We start from the raw sequence: 23,970 nt of genomic DNA on the forward strand, positions 1-23,970 counted from the left end.
CCCCCCCCCCCCGCCGCCCTTGTTACAGCGTTGAACATCCTACGTATTTCAGTTGGTTTTGGCACCCAGTATAATGATTTAATAAGCATTTGCTCCTTTTTTCTTTTCCACACAGTATATTGTGAAAAACTTCAAACATACAGAGAAATAGAACTTTCAAGTGAGCATCTGTATATCTACCACCTAGATTCTGTCATTGGTACTTTACTGTGTTTGCTTTATCACCAGTCTGTCTGTGTATACATTCTTCTGTCTGCCCCTCAATCCATTTTTACTTTTAAAAATTACTTATTTATTTTTTAATTTTTTAAACGTTTATTTATTTTTTGACAGAGAGAGAGAGAGAGAGAGGGAGAGAGAGAAGCGCAGGCAGGGGAGGGGCAGAGGGAGAGGGAGACACAGAATCTGAAGCAGGCTCCAGGCTCTGAGCTGTCAGCACAGAGCCCGACGCGGGGCTCGAACTCGTGAGCCATGAGATCGTGACCTGAGCCAAAGTGGGACGCTCAACCGACTGAGCCGCTCAGGCGCCCCTCCAATTTTACTTTCTTAATGGCATTTCAGAGTAAGTTGTGGGTCATGATATCCTTCCCTTTAATGTTTTAGCATGTATATCATTAACCAGAGTTCATTACTTGTATTTTTTTTAAGTATCAATACTTTAATTACTTTGAGGAGAGAGGAATGGAAATACCACATGTAAGAATTAATTCTTAAAAATACAAGTTAAATCAGAGGTTTAATTAGTGGTATAATTACATATATAGCTACTAAGGACACACAGCCTAGAGGTTCTGTAGTAATGAATCATGATGAAAATTTACTTTACTAATTTTTTAGTTAATTTGTCTGGTTAAAAGGTAGTTATCTCCCTAGATTTTTTTTTTTTTTTTTAGATTGAAGTATAATTGACATATGATACCTCCTTAGTTTCAGGTATACATCATAGTGATTTGATATTTTTGTACATTAGGAAATGATCCCCATGATTAGTCTAGTTACCAGAATCTGTCGCCATGCAGAATTATTACAGTATTAATGACTGGGTTCCCTATGCTGTACATTACATCCCTCTGACTTCTTTCTTTTACAACTGGAAGTTTGTACTTATTAATTCTCTTCACCTATTTTTCCTTCTTCCCCAAACCCCTCCCTCTTCATGTAACCAATAGTTTGTTTCCTGTATCTATGAAACTGTATTGTTTTGTTTGTTTTATTTTTTTAAATTTTATATATCAGTGAAATCATATGGCATTTGACTTTCTTTGGCTTATCTCACTTAGAATAGTACCCTCTAGGTCCATCCATGTCACAAATGGCAAGATTTCACTCTTTTTACATGGCTAAGTAATATTCTTTTTTTAAAAAAATGTATCTATTTTGAGAGAGAGAGTGAGCACACATGCTTGTGCACGCCAGTGGGGAGGGACAGAGAGAGAGAGAGGAAGAGAGAGAATCCCAAGCAGGCTCTGTGCTGATGGTGCAGAGCCCAATGTTTGGCTCTATCTCACGAATCTTGAGATCATGACCTGAGCGGAAATCAAGAGTCTGACGCTTCGCTGACTGAGCCACCCAGGTGCCCCAAGTAATATTTTTATATATATGTTCCTATAACATTCTTATAATCTCTATCTCTGTGTCTGTGTCTGTTCTGTCTATATATCACATTTTCTTTATCCATTCAGCTGTTGAAGGACACTTGGGTTGCTTCCGTATCTTGGCTTGTGTAGATAATGCAGTGAGGATGCATACTTCTCCTGGAGTTTGTGTTTCCATTCTTTTTTGCACATCAGTCCCCAGAAGGGAATTGCTGGATCGTATGGTAGTTCTATTTTTAATTTTTTGATGACCTCCATACTGTTTTCCATCGTGGCTCCACCAGTTTACATTCCCACCAGCAGTGTACAAGGGTTCCCTTTCCCTACATCCTCACCAACACTTGCTGTGTCTTTTTGATAATAGCCGATCTGACCACTGTGAGGTGCTATCTCATTGTGGTTTTGGTTTGCAATTCCTTGATGGTTAGTGATGTTCTTTTCCCAGGCCCGTTGGCCATCTGCTTGTCTCCTTTGGAAAAATGTCTGTTCAAGTCCTATGCCCGTTAAAAAAATTTTTTTTATATTGTGTAAGGTCTTTATATATTTTGGATGTTAGTGCCTTTCCAAATGTATGATTTGCAGATACCTTTTCCCATTCAGTAGGTTGCCTTTTCATTTTGTTGATGGTTTCCTTCACTGTGCAAAAAGCCTTTTAGTTCGATGTAATCCCATTTGTTTATTTTAGCTTTTGTTATCCTTGCCTAATGAGACTGGTCCAAAAAACATACTGCTAAGACTGATATCAAAGAGCTTACTGCCTTTTTCTTCTAGGAGTTGTGTTTTCTTTTTTGAGGTAAATTTTACATAAAGTGAAATGTACAGACCTCAAGTGTGCATCGACCCGAGTTTTAACAAATGTGTATGCTGAAGCCATATGTTAATCCCATACAGAGATTACAGAACATTATCAAGACCCCAGAAAGTTCCTTTATGGTTCTTCTTCCTCCTAAAGGCAATCTCTTAAAATTTTTTCCCACCAAACCGCGGGGGACTAGTTTTGCTTGTTTTAGGACTTTATATAGTAGCCTCATGTATGTAGTACGTACTCTTTTGTAGAATGCTTCTTTCACTCACCGCAGTGTTTTTGGAATTTCATCCATGTTGTTGTGGTTATCAGTAGTCTGTCCCTTTTTATTGCTGTGTAGAATCCCTTTGAACAATTTATTACCTGTTAATGGACACCTGGGCCGTTTCCAGTTTTCAACTATTATGAATACAACTACTACGAGCATTATTGTAGAAATCTTTTTGTGGATGTATGTTTTTCTTTCTTTTGCTTTTTGACTGTTATTGATTGTGTACTAATATGTTTTGATGATTTCTAGAATAACATATACTGTATATATAAAATGATGTATTTGTTATATATCCTTTTGACCAAGCATGGAATGTTTAAATATCTCTTATTGGATCATCATTATCATATTGCCAGATTAAGGCCTAACTGAACAAATGTGTACTAAGTACCTACTTTATGGAAAGCATTGTGGCAAGGAGACAGAGATAGAGAATATGGATTCTTTTCTAAATGAGCATATTTAGGGGCGCCTGGGTGGCTCAGTCGGTTAAGCGTCTGACTTTGGCTCAGGTCACGATCTCACGGTTCGTGGGTTTGAGCCCCACGTCGGGCTCTGTGCTGACAGCTCGGAGCCTGGAGCCTTCTTCTGATTCTGTGTCTCCATCTCTCTCCGCCCCTCCCCTGCTCATGCTGTCTCTCTCTGTCTCTCAAAAATAAATAAATGTAGAAAAAAGATTTTTTAAAAAATGAGCATATTTAGAGGTGAGGGTATGTGTGTAGCAGATATAATGGCAGGAAAACTTACTTAGTGCTTACTGCATATAGCACGCTATTTGAAATGTTTTCATTTATTTAATTCTCATAACAATCCTACTGGGCAGGACTGTTGTTATTTCCATTTTACACATGAGAAAATTAAAACATAGAGGTCCTAAAACTAGTAAGTGGTGAAACTGGGATTCAAATCAGGGAATTCGGTTCAGAGTCTGTGTTCTTAGTCACTTAGAAGTGACTTAGTTACTTAGTGCTGTAAGTGACCGTAGTTATTTTGGGGCATAAACAACTCAGCTGGTGGTTACACCAGTATGTAAGTAACTAATGGTGAGTCAGAATGCAGTCAGTGCTCCAGGAATGGTTCTGGTAAAAGCTTAGGCCATAAAGAAAGGTTGTTTCTGATGAGTGAGATCTGAGCTTTCCTGGAAAAGCGGACATTTGAGCTGAGTTTTGAAGGATGTCTGGATCTTCATATGCAGGGAAATTATGGGCAGTGGTACAGAGGCACACACTGATGCATTTGTTAAGGGGGCGGGAAGTTGCCTGTTGTGACTCAGGTTTTTGGTACATGGAGGGGTGAGTTTATAGAGAAATGGGTCTTGGGAGATGGGAACCTTGAATATAAGCTCAGAATCTTGAACCTTATATTAAATGGGAATCCAGTTTAAGAATTGGAACGAAACGATCTAAATGATGTTTTAGGAAGACAATTCTGGTGACAGTGTGACAGGGCAGATTAGGGTAAGAGATTAGAGGCAGGGGAACGGAAGGCTGCTGCTGGTATCCAGCTTATAGAGGATAAGGTTCTGAATAAGAATAGTGTTGGGGGAATAAAAAGGAGGGATTGACAACGGGGTCAAATGGGGGAGACAGAAAGGAATTAAAAGTAACTCTTGATATGTTCACTTATTTTGGTGTATACATTTCTCCTTCCCTACCCCCCCCATCAGTTTTTTCAAAAATGAATTCCAAATCCGTGAATGTCTTTGATATCAGAAACCTGACAACATCTGGCACCAGTGGGAGTGCATTTTTTTCACATATTGGAAAGCTTGAGGATAAACAGTCTTTAAGGGCCCTTCTCCAGTTAGCTTCTTGTCCCCCCACATCCTTTACCACTGCCTTTCACCCTCAGAACTACAAGTTGCCCTCCAAGAGTTGCATCTTCATTCTAGACAGAAGGAAAGACTCAAGGCAAAGAGAAAAAGCATATTCCTTTTTATGAAGAAAATAATCTGTCTCCTAGAAGGTTCCGTTGTATAGATTTCCATGCATCGTGCCTTATTGGCTGAACTTAGTCTCCTGGCCCCCTCCTAGATGAAACAGGGTCTGGGAAAAGCTAATTAGAAAAACCTGTTTAATTGAAATATATCACAATATAATGTATACAGAAAAGTATGATATACACCTTATACAGCTTTCTGAATGCTTACACATCAAGTACACCTTTGTAGCCAATGCTCCAAATCAAGACACAGAAATTACCAGTGTCGCTTCCATTCCCTGCTCTGACTCCCAAGGATAACGACTATCCTGAAGTCTAGGTTAATTTTCTGTTTTTGAACTTTATGTAAATGGAATAAAAATGAGTATCCTTTCGTCTGTCTTCTTTTGCTCAATGCTTTATGAGATTCGTCTATATTGTTGTGGCTGTAAGTCATTCTCACTGCTGTCTAGTATTCCGTTGGTGAACAGACTGCAATTTATCCATTCGGTTATTGATAGGCATCAACAGTAGCTTCAGGTTTGGGACTTTTTTTTTTTTTTTTTTTTACGTTTATTTATTTCTGAGAGACAGAGACAGAGCACAAGTTGGGGAGGGGCAGAGATAGAAGGAGACACAGAATCCGAAGCAGGCTCCAGGCTCCGAGCTGTCAGCACAGAGCCCGATGCGGGGCTCGAATCCACAAACCCTGAGATCATGACCTGAGCCGAAGTCCGATGCTTAACCGACTGAGTCACCCAGGTGCCCCTGGGGCTATTTTGAATAAGATTGCTGTAAACTTCCTAGTTTATCTTTTGCTGAACATACATACACATTTCCACTGAGTCCATACTTAGTAATGAAATTGCTGATTCAGGTTATGTACTTGTGTTTGGTTTTAGTAAATACCGACAAGTAGTTTTCCAAAGTGGACTACTCCATATCCTTACCAATACTTGGTATTTTCCATAGTTTTAATTTTAGCCATTCTGGTGGCTGGGTGGTGGTGTCTCATGTGGCTTTAATTTGTGTTTGGGAAGGTGGGTATTACTTTGAACAAAACTGGGTCCTGGTAAAAAGAAAAACAGGAGAATTAGATATCAGGTGGTAGCCAGTATTTATTGTTTACCTTAAGCCAGTCTTACCTTGAAGTACTGTGCATTGACTTATTGCCCTTCACAACTACCCTGTGCGATGAGTGCATTTTACATATGAGGAAGCAGAAGCACCAAAGGTCAGGTAACTTGCCCAAGGTCATAGTGCCAGTAATGGCAGAGCTAAGACTTGGGCCCAAGAGGTCTGGTTTCATAGCCTATGCTCTTAGCTACTGCATCATATGAAAGGGTCTGCCACAGAAGCTTGTGTATGACATTCTCATTTGTAAGTTTGTCTTTTATTTTAGTCTCCTTTCTCTAATGATAGTAATGATTATTAATGTATATTGAGTATTTGCTACTTTGTAACAATGTATTAACTCAGTGCTTTGCCTGTATTAACTCAGTGCTTGTGGCATCCATCTGAGGTGGGTAGTATTATCATCATCGTCATAGAATTATTTTTATCATCCCCATTTTAAAGAGGAAGAAAGAAGACTAGTGAAGTTAAGTAATTTGGTCAAGGTCATGTCGAACATACTGGGGGAACCAGGATTTGAACTTAGGCACCCTAATTCGATAGTCCACAGGCCGAATCACTACACTCAAACGTGTCACTTGCAAACGTACCGGGGTGGCTGTTACCAGGTTTATCAGCTTCTGCGAAGACGTGTCTTTGACATTGTTCTTTAGCTGCTGGCTGACCCTCGGACAACAACTGTTTCTAGTGTAATTCGAACTTGCTTCACTTGTTTGTCCTAGGGCAACTCACCGTCTGTGTGAAGTGAAAAGCACTTTTTGCATAGGTCAGAAGTGGCTGGTCGTGGAGTATCAGTAAAGCAGTTCTTAAAAGGTTTTGAGCATGAGGGTCCCTCCTCTCCCTTAAGACTTTCTCCATCCCTCCACCCCCCATAAAGGTAAACTTGCACATTATGATAGAAGGGTGTTTGTGTAAATACATATACTGCATATGGAGAAGTACCTGTAATTGCTTTAAATCAAAATGAGTTCACAGTGTGCGTATTATTTTCTAACTTGGTCTTTTTCCATTTAATAGTATGTCTTGAACCTCTTTTCATATACTGTAATGTACATGACGTATCCTCTAGTGGGTGTACATTTGGGTTTCTGGTTTTTACTATTATAAATCACCTGTGAGAAATCTCTGTGCATGTGAAGGGGGAGGGGCATGTTATCTCCCCTCACTCCCGCCTTGCCTAATACTGATACTAAGTCTCTAGCATCCATGAGTAAAGTTTTCCTGGTTTGCTTTTTTAAATTGTATACTAAAGAGAATATTTTTATTTTCCTGTAATTTTTGCCCACACATGGCCTCTGTCTTTCGTGGGCATTCATTCCTGGCATTGCTGAGATCTAGCAGGTGACCCTGTGGCACACTAATGAGAATGAGTTCCTAGGAAACACCTGTTAAATACTGCTGTCCCCTGAACAAAACAATGCAGTTTGGAGCATTTTGTTGAATTATGTTATTTTTCGTTGTTACTATTCAAATTAACACATCATTCAAATTAAGAGAACAGCTCTTGCTTATTACTGTTTCTTTTTTTTTTTTTCAACGTTTATTTATTTTTGGGACAGAGAGAGACAGAGCATGAACGGGGGAGGGGCAGAGAGAGAGGGAGACACAGAATCGGAAACAGGCTCCAGGCTCTGAGCCATCAGCCCAGAGCCTGACGTGGGGCTCGAACTCCTGGACCGCGAGATCGTGACCTGGCTGAAGTCGGACGCTTAACCGACTGCGCCACCCAGGCGCCCCGCTTATTACTGTTTCTAACATCAGACTTACTGATTTGTGCGGAGGGATTCTAGCTCAGATTTTTGAGTCGTCCTCCTTGACTTTTTAATGCTCATTTTTATTCTCAGTAGACAGAACGGTAATTACACCGAGCTGGATGTCACTAGTCAACCCTGCCTGGCATTCTCTTAGTGAACAGAGTGGGCTCACTAAGCATTCCCCTCCCCCTTCCCCCAGTCCCCTCTTGTGTTAAAGAGGGCAATCAGGAATCGGCACCTCATGGAGACTCAAGGTAAAGCCCACTTGATTCTAGCCACACACTTCACAACATATATGCCCCCCTTTTAGGCACTGGGTGTGTATACTGGTGATACAGACATCACTGCTTCCGAGGATCTTCTAGTTGAGTGGATCTTCTAGTTGAGTTGGTGTGGATCACGGCACACCGGTGAGGTCGGCTGGGAAAGCATGGCATCCTCCTTTTTTACAGATGTGCAAACTGAAGGGAAGTGACTAAGTGAAGGTTGTTCCACTGCTTGGTGACGGACCTGGGACCTGTATCCCAGCCCTCTGACTCCAGGTCCAGTGCTTTTTCAGAAATAACCAGGTGTCTCTTGTTTTCCAGAAAACAGTGTGTTATGCAAAATGTCAGGAATGTAAATTGCATTTGTTAGAGCTTTTAATAGGTTACTGGTGTTGGTGGTGATAGGGAATACTAGAAGTCTAAATGTGCATTTTAACCACATATTTTGTCGGGTTTTGGTTGCAGTCAGGTGACACGCAGTCTTTTGCACAGAAGCTCCAGCTCCGGGTACCTTCAGTGGAGTCTTTGTTTCGAAGTCCACTAAAGGAGTCTCTGTTCAGATCTTCTTCTAAAGAGTCTTTGGTACGAACGTCTTCCAGAGAGTCCCTGAATCGATGTGACCTGGACTTTTCTGCGGCCACCTTTGATCCATCCTCTGATATGGAGAGTGAACCAGAAGACTCACTCCCTAACTTAGACAGTCTCAACAAAGAACAGTTGATTCAGTGCTTGCGAAAAATGGAACGAAGGTTGAATAGCTACAAAGGAAAATGTTCCGAGGTAGGAGCATAATTTTTTTTTTTTTTTTTGCCAATACGAAAAATTTCCCTCTTGTTCTCTGTCTAGTTCATATTACTGTATGGCTTTTACTCTTGTGGTTGGCTAAACCATCGATTCCCCATATCCGCTGATTATCATGGCTAGTCTCTGGCATTATCTAAAGATTTTCAGGTGTACAGAACCCCTTTGGCAAGACCGTTAGTCACATTTTGGAGAAGATCATTTCCGGTTTGCACCTTCCGTGCCCCTCTTCTTCCCCAGTCCCTCTCCCCAACATTGCTTGCACCCCCCCCCCCCCCAGTGCAGAGCGCATCATCTTTCCTCCTCACATCCCCTTTTCTTGTTCATCTTCTAACTGCTGTGCTTCCGAAGTGACCTCTTCTGCCGACCAGACTTCCATCGCTGCTTACCCTAATTATGTTTTAGGTGGTCCGATTTTCTGACACATTTGGTTCACTCTCATTATACCTGCATTTAAACTTCACCTCAGATGAATCTTTAATTGCTAAATCCCTTGAGGATGGCACTGTCTGTGTGGTCTAAGAGAGGAAGGAAGCAGTCCCATTCCATCTTTTTTCCGCTCTTCCCTTTGGGCTGGGTTGTATTAGTTTCCCTCCCTGTCCTGTGCAGTGAAAACTCTTCTTCCTTAGGAAAGCCTTTCTGGGGCGAGTTGCCCATGGAATTTTTTTCTTTAGACAGTGCATAATGTTTTATTGCCTTACCAGTTAACTCAGCATTATAGTTAACTTTAATTGATGAATAATAAGGTTCAAGGTCCGTATATAATGTTAGCCATAACTGCCATTTTCGATCATGGCTGTAGTATGCTTAGTTTTACCCTTGCAGCCAAACATAAAAACAGAAACCCCTAGACGAAATATGTAAAATATCTTTTTAAAACTACCAAGTGCTGACAAAATAGGAAGGAATTATTAGGCTAAACTCTCTCAGCTCGCTGGAAGCTAGACATGTAAATAGCATTAAAGGCATCTGTCTCATGAGGTACTTGTGGAATCAGGCTGCTTTTTCCCGTAAATTTATTGTTATTCATTTCTGTCCAAGTTAATAATCGTCCTGAATTATTTGTTGTTTAGACTTATGTTATTTTTACTAACTTGCCTGTTGCTTCTAAGTTTAAAGCTGGGGCAGCAGTGTAATTAGTATCAACGTATGCAAGACACTATGCATTTTAAGTTTATGGTGCCATTGAATTTTGCACCTTCTCTGTGAAGTAGATGTTAATTAGCTTCATTTAGTAGAATGGGGTTGAGAGGCTCGTGGAGACTTAGTCATAGAGATTAAGAAAATGTGCTTAAAGTCACACAGGTAGCAGCTGACAGACCTTAGGTCTTTCTGGTTGTTTCCACCCTTCTGTGCCACCTCAAGTAGAGTCAGGCAGCTTCTTAGGGATGAAAAGAGCACATAGTCTTCATGTCTGTCTTTCCTTGCCATTGTAGGTGACCAGGATAAGATCGTGCTGTAAGTGACATCTCATTGTTGGCTTACTCTTCCCACCTCTCCTACTCCCCGCTTGTTGAGCACTGTTTTCCTATCCGGGAATAAGAATAGCTATTTTAAGGTAGTAAGAGGAGGATGATTGTGGTCTCAGGCAGATTTTTTTTTTTTTTAATTCTTTATTGCATGGACTCCCCTTCCGTGACTGCCTGCCTCTTAACTCAAGGCATCAGTAGATGCGTTGAGGGGCACACAGCAACCTTCCAAGGAGAATGGCAGGGTGCGGAGTAGGGGAGTGCTTCCTCTTCAAGCTGCAGCCTGTCTCTTCGGAGCCCTCTTGTACTTCTGACGTAGGGTCCAAATAATCCATTGGAGCCATGTGCTTATTTTTCAGATGAATAGGGCTATGTAATCTCTAGGTTGAAGAGATTTGTTAGTGTATAATTTCATCAGGTTGTGTAGAATGTTTAAATATTCTATTTAATTAGGTTAAATGGTTAAACATCTCTTCAGAACCTAAATTACCAGTTTCCATCTATTGGTTACGAGTTCCTTTCTTCAGATTTTTATCCAGCCCTCGTCACAGTTCCTATAATCAGAGTCTTTTAGAGATGAATTACATGGTCTATAATAGCCCAAAGCAAAAAAACCACCCGGTGAGCTTGCTAAATAAACATATCCCTCCCCTCACCCCCAACTCCAGCCTCATTCAGTTAGTTTGGCGTGGGACCCAAGAATTTCTCCTCCTAAGCAAGCTCCCAGGGGATGCTGTTGCTGATGGTACTGGTTTGTGGCTACAGTTTGAGTAGCCTCGTGCCTTCAGGCAAGTTGGCTCTGATCATAATTGGGTACTGAGATTTAAAGATGTATGTGCCTGAGGTGGAATCGAGTACAGATTTAATATCTTTATACAGTCAAGTTATATTTTATTTTTTAGAAATACATTTCATTTGTTAATTTTGACTGTACGCTATATGCATCTAATTAGGTTGAATTATCTATAAAAGGATTCTCCTGATTTGTGTATTTTTGACTTTGATAAAGAGATGCGTTAGCAGTATTTAAAATAACTCATTTATTAAAAAATAAAAAAAAATAAAATAACTCATTTATTTAGGAATGACTGATATTATTTGTGGCTTTTTCTTTATTTTAGTTTGTTATAGCTTATCAGACTCTTCAGAGAGAGAAGAAGAAGCTCCAAGTAAGTGATATCTTGGCTGTGATATTGATTCATACATTATTTAAAAATTAGAGTCTTACAGTAAGATAGTTCTGACCCTCACTTTTAATAATTCTCCATGTGACCCAAGTATTTTTTTTTAAGTTTATTTATTTATTTTGAAAGAGAAAGAGAGCACAAGAGGGGCAGAGGGAGGGAGAGAGAATCACTCTCCAGGGTTCGAACTCACTAACTGACCTGAGATCATGACCTGAGCTGAAACCAAGAGTCACGCTTAACCAGCTGAGCCACCCAGGCACCCCGTTGTTTTAATAAAGGGAGTGAATAAGAAATTCCAGAGATTTTTACTTCTGGTCGGGATGGGCTTTTCTGAATTGTGGATCCCCTGCGGTGTGGAAGAGGTTCGGATTTAAGGCATGTTTGCCTCTTTCAAACATGCTTTCTGGTGTCTCAATTTGCAAGTCACATCTTGGTTTTTAGTGGTAGAGACATACAGCCTTCTAAGCTTTCCCTTCTATTTTTGAAATATCTGCAGACATCTCTGTTCCTTATCATTATATCAAGGTCCAAACACAAGCATCTTCTCTGTTTTTTCCTGAGGCTGCTGCTTGTAAAGCTCTTGGTTAAGTATGTGGAGAGAGGAAGCTCTTCTGGGTGGCGCACCTCAGCCCCACTGTGTCACCCTGTTCTGTGGCTAGACATTTCCCACCAGGTATCCCAGGTGATAATTCACAGGTCAGAGCTAAGGGGAAGTATCCATTCCACTTCAAACGGTACCATCAGTTTGCTGTGATAAGATGTATAAATATTTATCATTTGGAATCATGCTGTAGTAATTTCTGTTTCTGTCCTGTCTTGAGAAGGATGGAGAATATAGGCTTATTTTTGTTAGGGGATAGCATTTTTTATCTCTGCTGTATCACGATAAACATTTTAATGTCTTTTAATGGTAAAATATAACAGATATAGAAAGTCATGCACCAAAAATATAGTCTTATTTTTTACAGTAAAAGTTATTTTATTAACAGTTTAGCATTCTGTCCCATCTAAAGACACTAATTAATTTCCCCATGTGCATTATTGTAAAATATTTAATCTGCTATAAATAATAATCTCCATTAAGTACAACATTAAATTTTCTGGCTTTGATCTGGAGTATAATCAGTTCAGAATGATAATACCAATTATTTATTGCTGATTCACTGTTCTCATTGTCCATAACAAATGTGGAAATCAGGATATTACAAATAGAGTTTTTAGTTTGTTAATGTTTTCTTGAACATGGGGGTCTTTTGACATGAGGGGTAGCTCTGTTTTAATCCATTGTATTATTAATATTTCATAAATTCATATTCAAAAGTTCATCTTATTCCTACAGTCTGTGGGTACCTTGCTTGTGTATCTATGAATTGTCTATGGATTTTTATTTCTAGATGTATGTAATTCTACCACTAAGTGGCGGTAGAGAACTGTGGTTGCATAGTCCCAGTGTAAAGGATGTTAAAGATAAAGTTCAATGATTTGTGCTCTTTTTCTACTTGCTTTTCATTAGTATGTCATGCAGTTGTTTGAACCAACTTTTTTTTTCTTTTTAAATTGAAGGGTATATTAAGTCAGAGTCAGGATAAAGCACTTCGGAGAATTGGAGAGTTAAGAGAGGTAAGTTGTGATTAGTACTTTGAGAATAGTAATTAAATCTCTTACATTTATCAGAACTCTTGTACTTGTTGGGAGAGTTTTATGTACACTTCGTTAGTTAGAGTAAAAACTAAACAGCCCAGCTTATAAGATCAGCGATCAGTTTTTGCAGTTTTTATTTGTGTCGTTTTCCTAAGGTATGTACTGTTGGTGGAATTAATGACATAAGAGTATCTTGTTTAGGGGCACCTAGGTGGCTCAGTTGGTTAAGTGTCCGACCCTTGGTTTGGGCTTAGGTCGTGATCTCACAGTTCATGGGTTGGAGCCCTGCTCTAACGAGTCCGGCTCTGTGCTGACGTGAGGAGCCTGCCTGGGATTTTCCCCCTCCCTCTCTCTCTGTGTCTCCCCTGTGCACACAGACACACACACCCTCTCTCTCAAAATGAATAAATAAACCTAAGGGAAAAAGAATATCATGGTTAGCAGTAGAATATCATTTGCCAGCTTGAACAGTCAGTGGCAACTTCCAAGGCTAACCTGTCTCCTCTATTAGGTATTTCAGGCTTGTTTTTTGTTTTTCCTAACCAATAATCTTGGTAAAATTAGATGAAAATTATGTTCATTATAATTTTGGGGGATAACTTTTACAATGAGGTATTAGAATCCAGGCAAATATTTATCATTTGGAATCATACTTCGCTCATTTCTGCTCCTGTCCTGTCTTGGGAAGAACAGATCTTATTGACTTGTATTGGTTAGAGGATAGGATTCTATCTCGCTCCTGTATCGCTTATGGTAAAATTTTAAAAATATTTTGATTGTGAAAATATTTTAATTGTAAAGTATAACAAATACGGAAAATCATGCACAAAAATATATGGCTTATATGTGTATGGTGAACACATCATAACCACCACCACGGTCAAGAAATAGAATGTTCCTTGTCATCCCAAGAGCCCCTGTGTGTTTCCCAACCAAGTCATAGTCCCGTCCCTTTCTCCAAAAATAACTACTGACTTGTGTTGTACTTCCTTGTGTCTCTCTGAGCTTTTTTTTTTTTTTTTAAGTTTCTTTATTTTGAGAGAGAGAGAGAGAGAGAGAGAGAGAGGAAATTCCAAGCAGGCTCCACACTGGCAGCATGGAGTCTGAGACAGGGCTCGAACCCATGAACCGTGAGATCATGACCTGAGCCCAGATGAGGAGTCCAACGCTTAACTGATTGAGCCACCCAGGTACCCCTAAGGTTTTATCACCTAAGTGTGCACCTCTAGACTAATAGTCTTGCCTGTGTAAACATTGTTTTGGTATATCTTGAAAAGTCTCCTTGAATCTACACATCCCCCTGGATCCCTTTCTTTTCCTTACAGTTCATGTGTGGAAGAACCTGATGATGAAAGACCCAAAATCACTTATCGGCCTTATTGCAGCATTATAAACACAACACGTCTTAGAATAACAATTCTGATACTACCGCCATCAATTGTGATTCATGAAATTAGTTGAATAAATTTTTATATACTATTCCACTTTTCCCACCACTTAAAGGTCTTTTTCCATATGTATACTGTTAGGTCATAAGCCATTACATATGTATTCTTTTCCTTTTAACCCTTGTGAAAATGAAAACCCTGTTAGGAAATACTTGTCAGAGACACAGATTGAAAAGTTTTAGTTATTTTTAGTATCTGCCTACCTGTGTTAGTTTTTTGTTGCTGCTGCAACAAATACCACAACCTTAGTAGCTTAAGACAACACAAATCTCAGAAATTTGACACGAGTCTTACCCAGCTGAAATCAAGGTGTCAGTTGGACTGTTCCTTAATGAAGGTTCTAGGGGACAGTCTGTTTCTTTGCCATTTCCAGCTGTTGAGGCTGCCACGTCCTCTGGTCCTTGGACGTGGCAAAGCCTTTTTCCTTCATCTTCAAAGCTATCGATGTTGCATCTCTGCCCATTCGACCATAATCACTTCTCCCCGTCTCTTTGAACTCAATTGGGAAAGGTTCTGATTTTAAGAACCCATGAGATTAGATTGGGCCCACCCAGATAATCCAGGATAATCTCCTATTTCGGGGCTCTTGACTTATTCACATCTGCACCTTCTCCTGATATATTCCAGGTTCAGGAATTAGGACTTGGGATCTGTGGGGCCATATTCTGCCTACCACACTGTCTTTAGTCAAGACTGTAATCAGTGGAATGGCCAGGGGACAGCTGGGCCAAGGGAAGAGAGGAGGAACAAGGGGTCTAGAGGCCATAGAATAAATTGTTGTTTGGTACAGTTCTACACTATTTTTTTAGTAGCTAAGATCTATTTCTGAACTGTAACTCTGGTTCCAGTTACGTGAAGAGAGATTTATTCCGTAATTTATATGTAGATACTAAATGGATAAGTGAGGGTCTGGATATTTAAAATTTTGTTCACAAAGAACAAAAAATTTCCTTCAGCTAAATAGTATAATCCATAAAATCATGATTAGTATTTAATTAAACATTCAAAGTGCTGTAAGTCATAAAGTATTTCGTTTCTTTGGAATTAAAGTCTGAAGAGAAGTTACACGCAGGTTCATTAGTACTTTATTGATTCAGACCAGGCAAGAGTATAATTTTCTTTATTTTGTTATATGAAGATATTCAGGGTATCAGGAAGGATGTCGGGTTTGAGGCTAGCATCGAGAACTACCACGACTTCCAGTGCTTTGACGAAACCTCAGATGCAAGGCCTTCTGGCTAAGCGTCTGCGGTTTCTTATTGTTGGCATATTCACTGTATCCCTGGGGGGGTTGCAGCTTTCTGTAAGTTTGCTGTGGCTGAACCAAGAAAGAAGGCCTATGCAGATTTCTGTGGAAATTAAGATTCCATGAAAGATTTTGAAGAGATGAGGAAGGCTGGTATCTTTCAGGGGCTAACAGGATTTTGGAGTGTCAAGAATTTCTTTGGGTTGAGTCCCATGGAATTTTGTCACTGATCTGTGTTCCTCAATTATGGAACATGAATACTCGGTTATGGCATAGTTTCTCTTGATAAACAAGCAGCTAACAAATAACTGTAATAAAAAAAGATCTTCAGAAAACATTGCTTGCTTAGTATTTTATTTCTTCCTCATGCATATACACGTGAGTAGAATCCATGAAGATCTCTCCTAATATTTTTTGGATGGATGACAAAACAAAACAGCAGTCCTGTATATACATATACATATATGTATGTATATTTTATTCTTACGCTGATTTCTAGCATATTAGGCATTTGTTAATGAATCAGATAAGTAAAAAGGTAAGCAAAACCATTTCCAACGGATAGCATGTAATTTTCTTTGCCGGATCTTGAATCTTATAACATCCACAGATATTAAATGGTAATATCATATTATGAGAAAGTTAATAGAACTATGAATATCATGAGCTCATCCAAGTAGATAGGGTTCTGATTCCCTTTTAAGGCCAGGTAAATGGGGAGTAAATGAAGACACTATCCTAGATATTTCCTCCTTTCTCTGTCCTTCTGTCCGTGCGTGGCATGTACTTTTTCTAGGCTCACCTGGATGCAGTTTGTTATAAGCAATTGCTGTTCTCAAAGCTAACTTTAGGGAGGAGGGTTCATTTTTTGCAGCTTAAAATCACATCTGAACATAATGGGTAGCATAGGGCAAAGATAAAAAATAGTGAAATAGTTAATGTATTTGATACATTCTACTCATCAGGATTTCTCTCCAAGGGTATAATCAGAAAGACCTTTCAAATCATATGCATAAAAATGTTAATTTCAAGACTTGCCAAAATTTGTTAACAGTCTGAATGGCCAAAAATAGGAACATTATTGAATTAGTTTGTTATATTTAGTAGTATTATAGAGCCATTTATTATTATTTGGCTAAAAAGTTCAAATAGTATTAGATATACCCTGAAGGTTTAATCAAAAATAAATTAAAAAAAAAATTTTTTAATGTTTACTTACTTTTGAGAGAGTGAGAGAGACAGAGCATGAGTAGGGGAGGGGCAGAGAGAGAGAGGGAGACACAGAATCCGAAGCAGGCTCCAGGCTCTGAGCTGTCAGCACAGAGCCTGACACGGGGCTCAAACTCACAAACCGTGAGATCATGACCTGAGCTGAAGTCGGATGCTTAACTGACCGAGCCACTCAGGCACCCCAAAAGAAATTTTTTTAAATGTTTTATTTAATTTTTGAGAGAGCGAGAGAGACAGAGCATGAATGGGGGAGGAGCAGAGAGAGAGATGGAGACTCTGAGCTGGCAGGACACAGCCTGATGTGGGGCTCGAATTCACCAGCCATGAGACCATGACCGGAGCCGAAGTCAGACACTTAACCAACTGAGCCACCCAGGTGCTCCAGAAGAAAATTTTAAAGTAAGAAATGACCCCAGATACTAGGGTCCAGTTCTAGAGGTAGTGAGATCCCTATCAAGGAAATACTGGACAATTGACTAGCCAGCCTGTGGGCTGTCGTCAGGATATAAGTAGACAGTTCTTAAGTTCCTTTTTAACTGTAGTCTGTATTGTTTATGGAGTACTTAGTAGGGTAGGGTAAAGTGGCAAGTGGAGGGAGTGGAGTGTATGGTTAAAAGATGCTGCTGTTGTATCCAAGGATTTCTTGTCTACACGGAGAGGTTAAAACATTAAAAACCTGAAAATCATCATATATATTGAGGAATTTGGGGACACCTAGGTGGCTAGGTTGGTTAAACGTCTGACTCTTGATTTCAGCTCAGGTCATGATCTCATGGTCATGGGATTGAGCCCTGTGTCAGATTCTGCACTGACCATGAAGCCTGCTTAAGATTCTTTCTCCCTCTCCCCCTTTTCCCCTCCCCCATGCACGTGTGTGTGTGTGTGTGTGTGTGTGTGTGTGTGTGCGTGTGTGTGCGTGTGTGTGCGTGCACGTGCTATCTCTCAAAAAAAAAAATTGAGGAATTTTTGTTGGCTGTTAGAGATGGCATATAACAGAGTCTAGTATGGTAGAATGTAGAAAATTATTTGGAAGAAATGAATTTTAAGGAGAGTAAAGGATCATAAAGAATTGGCCTGTGCGGAGTCCTGGACGGCAGTGCTTTCCACACTGTTTGGCTTTCATGGACTGAAAAATTACCTTCTAGTTCCTTCCAGATATAGGGGAAAGGAGAATTGTCAGGGAGCTGCAAACTTTTATTTTTTCAAGTAGGGCATTGAATAAGGAACCAGATTCTTTTATTGTCATTATTTTGTGAAAGGGTTTTTTTTTTGTTTTTTTTTTTTTTTTTTTTTTTTTTAATTTTTAAGTAATTTCTATACCCATGTCACAACCCTGGGATCAACTGTTGCCTGCTCTTCCAACTGAGCCAGCCAGGTGCCCTGAAAGGTTTTTTTTTTTTTTTTTAATAACAAAAAAGAGTAGGAAAGACATATTCTCAGAGTAAAGGACAGTTGTTTAAATGAAGGAAAAACTGTCTACACCGGCTTTGTGTTTGTTATTTCACCACGGATCCGTCAAGACTTCATTGTGGACCTGTCCTGACTCAAAGACTGGCATTTGGAGACTCGTTCTGTGGGAGGAGTCAAGCCAGGAGTTTTAGTGAGAGGAGCAGTGCCAGTGGGATCTTGGGGCGGTGTAGGTGTGGGGGAGAATAGAGAACAGTTAGTGCTTCAGTGTTCTGAGAGCTAGGAAGTTTGAAACATCGCAGAAAGAGGGCATTGCTTGGTAAGTCCTTGAAAATAATGTTTGGGGAAAATTTTCTAGCAAATGTGTGTGCAAGGGATGGATTAAATCAGAGGAAGACTTGAGAATTCTCTCTAGAAGGCTACTGAAGGAAACTAGTCATTGAAATGATAAAGATCTGGACTATAGTTATGGATGTGGAAAGCGAGAGCACTCAAATATTGTAAAAGCAGTAAAAGAATCTGATCATACGCAGGGATTGACAAAGGTAGGTAAAATGTGACTGTGAATATTTTGAGCTCGGGGAACTAGAAAAGGAGGAATCCTAGAAAAATAGATGGGTTTTGATGGGATATTTCATATGTTCCAGACTGTAATCTCTAGCATTCTAACGGAATAAGTGTCAGAAGCACCGAAGGCACAGGACTGAAGGGGGATAGATGCCAATAGAATCTGTGAAGCGGGTGGGGCAAAATAAGAGACAGGAGTGTAGACAGGAGCCTAAAGCCCCAGAGAGCAGGTGCCTCATCTGAGAAGGGAATTATTGGTGACTGCTATAATAAAGAGGTAAAGATCATTGGATTTAGTTGGGAAGGCTCACTAATGACCCAAAGAAAGGAGCATTTTAAGTAATTTCAGGAACTTGAAATTTTTCAGTTTGGTGATCGGCTAGTTCAGCCTTTTCGTTTCACAGATGAGGAAGCTTCTGACTTTGGCTGTCTCTTGCTTCTGGGTATTGGGAGGAGGAAGGTTGTATTGGCTCTCTGTTTGGTAGAAAACAATGTAGTTTTAGGTCAAGTGCATCAAGAGAGCACAAGGAGTAAGATGTCTTAAAGTCGGATAAAGATTTTTTAGCTTAAATAATTATTTGTCCTCTCCACACTATTAACATCATAGAGCAGTCATTCCAGCTCTACAAATACACTTTCTTCTTGGACCTTCGTGGTTTTGAAGGAACAAAATTATCTGCTGGGAGAAATGCTAACGTTTTATGCGCTGATTCTTCTCCAATTATTGTTGCTGATACCTTACCTTCAGAGAAACGCAAATCTGGATTGATTATGTTTTTGAGCTTTGAAAACCTCAGGTTTGTATTTTTTTGTTTTTTACCGAAAACTACTTTAAAGCTCTTTGTGTTCTAGGAGCTGCAGATGGATCAACAAGCGAAAAAACGTCTGCAAGAGGAGTTTGATGCATCTTTAGAGGAAAAAGATCAGCACATCAGTGTTCTCCAGACTCAGGTAAAAGATTACAAGAAAAAGTGTGTGGTGTTTGGATAGAGAAAAATGAAGGGAGTTTTGAGGCTCTAGATGTTACAAAATGGCCTTTTTTTTTTTTTTTTTTTTCAATTTTTGAGAGTGAGCGAGTGAGCATGAGGGAGGGAGGGCACAGAGAGAGGGAGACACAGAATCCAAAGTGGGCTCTGCATGGGCAGCACTGACCCCATGTGGGTCTCGAACTCATGACCTGAGCTGAAGTTGGATGCTTAACCGACTGAGCGACCCAGGCGCCCCTGGCCTATTTTTAGAAGTCTTGCTTTTCCTCAGTTTTTTTTTTTTTTCAGTATAATTTTTAAATTTATTGTGTCGTTTGGCTATGATATCAATGAAAATAGCAATTAAAAAAATCAACGGCATTTAAGAGTAAACATTTTATTTTGATTCCCCACCCCTCCCCATCATAGTGAAAAAGAATATCCTTTACTGTGTCGCCTCTCTCTTTTTTTTTCAACATTTATTTATTTTTGGGACAGAGAGAGACAGAGCATGAACGGGGGAGGGGCAGAGAGAGAGGGAGACACAGAATCGGAAACAGGCTCCAGGCTCTGAGCCATCAGCCCAGAGCCTGACGCGGGGCTCGAACTCACGGAGTGCGAGATCGTGACCTGGCTGAAGTCGGACGCTCAACCGACTGCGCCACCCAGGCGCCCGTCGCCTCTCTCTTTTAAAGAAACCGCCGTAGTTTATCATCTTATTTTCTAATGCACATTTCTTTTTTAGGTTTCTCTGCTGAAACAGCGGTTACGAAATGGCCCCATGAATGTTGATTTACCGAAACCGTGTTCTCAGATGGAACCACAGGCTGAAGGTGCCACTAAAGAGAACACAGATAGTGATATAGAGCCAGTAGGTAAGCTTCATCTTGTCAAAAAGTTAGTTTAGAAGCTGGAGGAGGATGTTGAGAGTTTCCGGGACATGATGTGGGCTGAGGTAGAAAAGTGTCCTCCTACGATTTCCAGAAAGATGCACGAGTGTTTGTTACTTTGGTTCTTTGTTTGTTGTGGTTATTCAGGAGAACGGAGCTAAGTCATTGTTTTAAGACTTGAAAGCCTGTGAGTAGCACCACGTCTTCGTTGTAATTAAAATTCACTCTAGCGCTCACTTCAGCAGCACATACACTAAAATTCATGATGTTACGCTGTTTTATTGATAGTGGTAGCTAGATTTCGTACAAACAGATCCATCCTGTTTAAGATAAGTGAATTTGTTCTTGGCACTGGCTATTTCATTTTTTAAGTAACACTGCTTAAATATTTCTGCATTCAAAGATATCTGTATTTGCTTTCTAATTAGAAAAGAAGGCATAGGGGCACTGGGTGGCTCAGGCAGTTAAGCGTTCAACTTCAGCTCAGGTCATGATCTCACAGTCCTCGAGTTTGAGCCCCGTGTCAGGCTCTGTGCTGCCAGCTCAGAGCCTGGGGCCTGCCCGTGTCTCCTCTTCTCTCTGCCCCTTCCCCGCTCATTCTGTGTCTTTCTCTCTCTCTCTTAAAAATAAATAAACATTAAAAAAAGAAAAGAAAGAATAGTAAATTTTGTCTCACAATCCAATTGTTGCCCTCCATACTCTTTGAGGCTTTAAGGTACATAGTCAGCAAAATCCCCACTTTTTATTTAGTAGGTCTTTCTCTCAAAGATGCTTATGACAGGGGCGCCTGGGTGGCGCAGTCGGTTGAGCGTCCGACTTCAGCCAGGTCACGATCTCGCGGTCCGTGGGTTCGAGCCCCGCGTCGGGCTCTGGGCTGATGGCTCAGAGCCTGGCGCCTGTTTCCGATTCTGTGTCTCCCTCTCTCTCTGCCCCTCCTCCGTTCATGCTCTGTCTCTCTCTGTCCCAAAAATAAATAAAAAACGTTGAAAAAAAAAAATTAAAAAAAAAAAAAAAAAAAAGATGCTTATGACAAATCGTTAGTCCAGGCAGGGCCAGAGTTAGGTGCTGAACAGCCATTAGGTTAGGTGCTGAGCAACCAGCCTATAAAGGGTCCTGAAATTCCCCTATGAGTATGAAAACTTTACTCATAAACGTATGGAGAATGTAGAAAGCTGTACTTACCAGAACTCCTCTCAGGAACAGATGAGAATACATTAGAAAAATTTCTTATTAATCCTCTTTGGATGGGAGCCAGGATACAGAGGGCACTTTTGAATAACAAAAGATGGTCATCCAACTGTCTTTCAAGGAGGGTGGACTCTGGTAAGTTAGTTAACTACTGGGTGTTTTGTGCCCTTTGGGGTGGGGTTGTACCATAGGTCAGGTGAATGCACTGCCCTGCTTCTTCAGATACAGGCCATACAAATAGTGACTGAGCAGAGGCTGGGAAGGGTAGGCCTCTCTTCTCCGTCCGGCTCAGAGGACAGCAGAGCGTGGGGTGAGAGTGCACCCCTGTGTACTAACAGAGGAACTGTTCCCAGAGAGCCCTTCTGTTCCTTACTGACTGCCCCTGCTCGTGCTGCTTTATTGATCGCCGTAGATGGAGCTTCTGCTAAAACACTGCAAGTACTTCAGCAGAGAGTTAAGCGGCAAGAGAATCTCCTGCAGCGTTGTAAGGCAACAATTCAGTCGCATAAGGAACAATGCGCGCTGCTAACCAGTGAGAAAGAAGCTCTGCAAGAACAGCTAGATGAAAGGCTTCAAGAACTAGAAAAGATGAAGGTAAAAGCTCAAATGAGTTTGGCTTAATGTAACCCTGTAAAGCTAGATCCACCGGCCCCAGCGTGGCCTGCCTGCATCGCCCTCTCCTGCAAAGCCCTTCCCTTCTTCCGTGCACAGTATGGAGAGGACTCCCGGTTGCCCTGGGATTTGTAGCATTGACCGTCCTTTTCAGACGTCCTGTGCGCCGTTGCTCTTCCTGGACTGAGAAATATCCCAATTAGATAAAATGTGTAGAGTTCTCATGTGAGGAGAAGCTTTCTTAGAGATGGAAATGAATTTTTAAAATTTTTTTAGGAGCTTCATATGGCTGAGAAGACTAAACTTATCACTCAGTTGCGTGATGCAAAGAACTTAATTGAACAGCTTGAACAAGATAAGGTAAACCAATAAACCTTATGATACTAAAAGTTTTCAGGGGGCCCCAGAATTCACTTTGGAAGCAGGTAGAAGCATTCAGGCATATGCTTTCCAAAGTTATTACAGCTGCTTCCCTGAAACATCTTTTTGTTGTAATTTTGAAATTTAAATAACTGTTAGCATTAGTTGTATATCATGGGAAGCCGATTCTCTGTCATTTTTTGATTCCAGTAAGCGTTTTGATTTATAGATTAGCGTAACTATTGCAAAATAAATCTAGTTACAGTACCTAAGTACTTTTCAGAGAAACGTTGAATTTTTTTTATAGGTAAGACATTACTAAAAGTGAATGATGTTAAGGATTGTCTTCAAATATAACGGAAACAGATTAATCTCTCAGATAAATTGCCTTAAGTAAAGAAGTGGTAGTGTGTGTATTAGTATAAACTGAAGTTTGTGCCAACAAATTTTAGGATGTACAGGTGAGATTGGCAGTTTACAGAGGGAGTAGCAGCTGTGGCCATGGCAGCAAAGACAACTGAAAATTCATGGGTGAATCCTTTCCACCCAGGTCTTTCAGCCCCAAGTTCTTGGTTTCTTTTTCTAAAGCAGCTCCCAGTTGGTTCACGTTGTCCACCGTTTTCTTTAATATGCTACATTATAGCTGTAGTATTTAAGGTGACCAGGCAATTAAGAACATGTCAGAGCTGTTTACTTTTGAAACGTGTTAGCAATCTTTTCATTCTCCGATGTCATTTTGCTAGATCCAACTCTATCCACTTCGTGAAGGCCCACCTTAAAAAAAGCGAACCCACCACCCAGCTTCAACAGTTGACATCTCTGGGCTCATCTTGTTTTGCCTGCACATGTCTAGCCCTTATTATCCTCAACCCAGAATTTACTTTGTTGTAGAGCAAATCCAAGAAGTCTCATAATTTCTTCCCTAAGTATTTTCATGTATTTTTAAAACAAAAGACTCCTTTTATTTCTATAAAAATATAACTACATTTTCGTGTTCACCATCTAAAAATGTAATAATTTCTTAATACCACCACCTATCTAGTTTCAGATTTTGCCTTTTGTCTCATACTTTTTCCCCCTTCTCTGTGAGTCAAGATCTAAGTAAGTTTCTTTCATTGCAGTTGGTTGACATGTGACTCTTAAGACTTCTTTTAATCAGTAGGTTCCATTGCCCATCCCTCCCACCCCGTGTCTCTTTTTCTCCATTGTGATTT

General features: G+C 40.2%; 1 protein-coding gene across 9 annotated transcripts in view; it reads left to right on the forward strand.

Annotated features, from left to right (window-relative positions):
• Nucleotides 1-23,970, forward strand: part of GOLGA4 (golgin A4) — a 126,146-nt gene that overhangs the window by 32,530 nt on the left and 69,646 nt on the right. For 7 of the 9 annotated variants that reach the window (XM_040479760.1, XM_040479762.1, XM_040479765.1 and 4 more), the window contains 7 exons: nt 8,211-8,525; nt 11,137-11,184; nt 12,766-12,822; nt 19,594-19,692; nt 20,452-20,581; nt 22,197-22,378; nt 22,673-22,756. In XM_040479760.1, coding sequence (XP_040335694.1) covers nt 8,211-8,525; nt 11,137-11,184; nt 12,766-12,822; nt 19,594-19,692; nt 20,452-20,581; nt 22,197-22,378; nt 22,673-22,756 — 915 coding nt within the window. The remainder of the gene's footprint in view (nt 1-8,210; nt 8,526-11,136; nt 11,185-12,765; nt 12,823-19,593; nt 19,693-20,451; nt 20,582-22,196; nt 22,379-22,672; nt 22,757-23,970) is intronic. The other 2 variants (XM_040479764.1, XM_040479768.1) reach the window with 2 other exon arrangements.

This window comes from Herpailurus yagouaroundi, unplaced genomic scaffold (assembly GCF_014898765.1).
Source record: "Herpailurus yagouaroundi ecotype Mexico unplaced genomic scaffold, PumYag 159, whole genome shotgun sequence".
NCBI classification, from domain to species: Eukaryota; Metazoa; Chordata; class Mammalia; order Carnivora; family Felidae; genus Herpailurus; species Herpailurus yagouaroundi.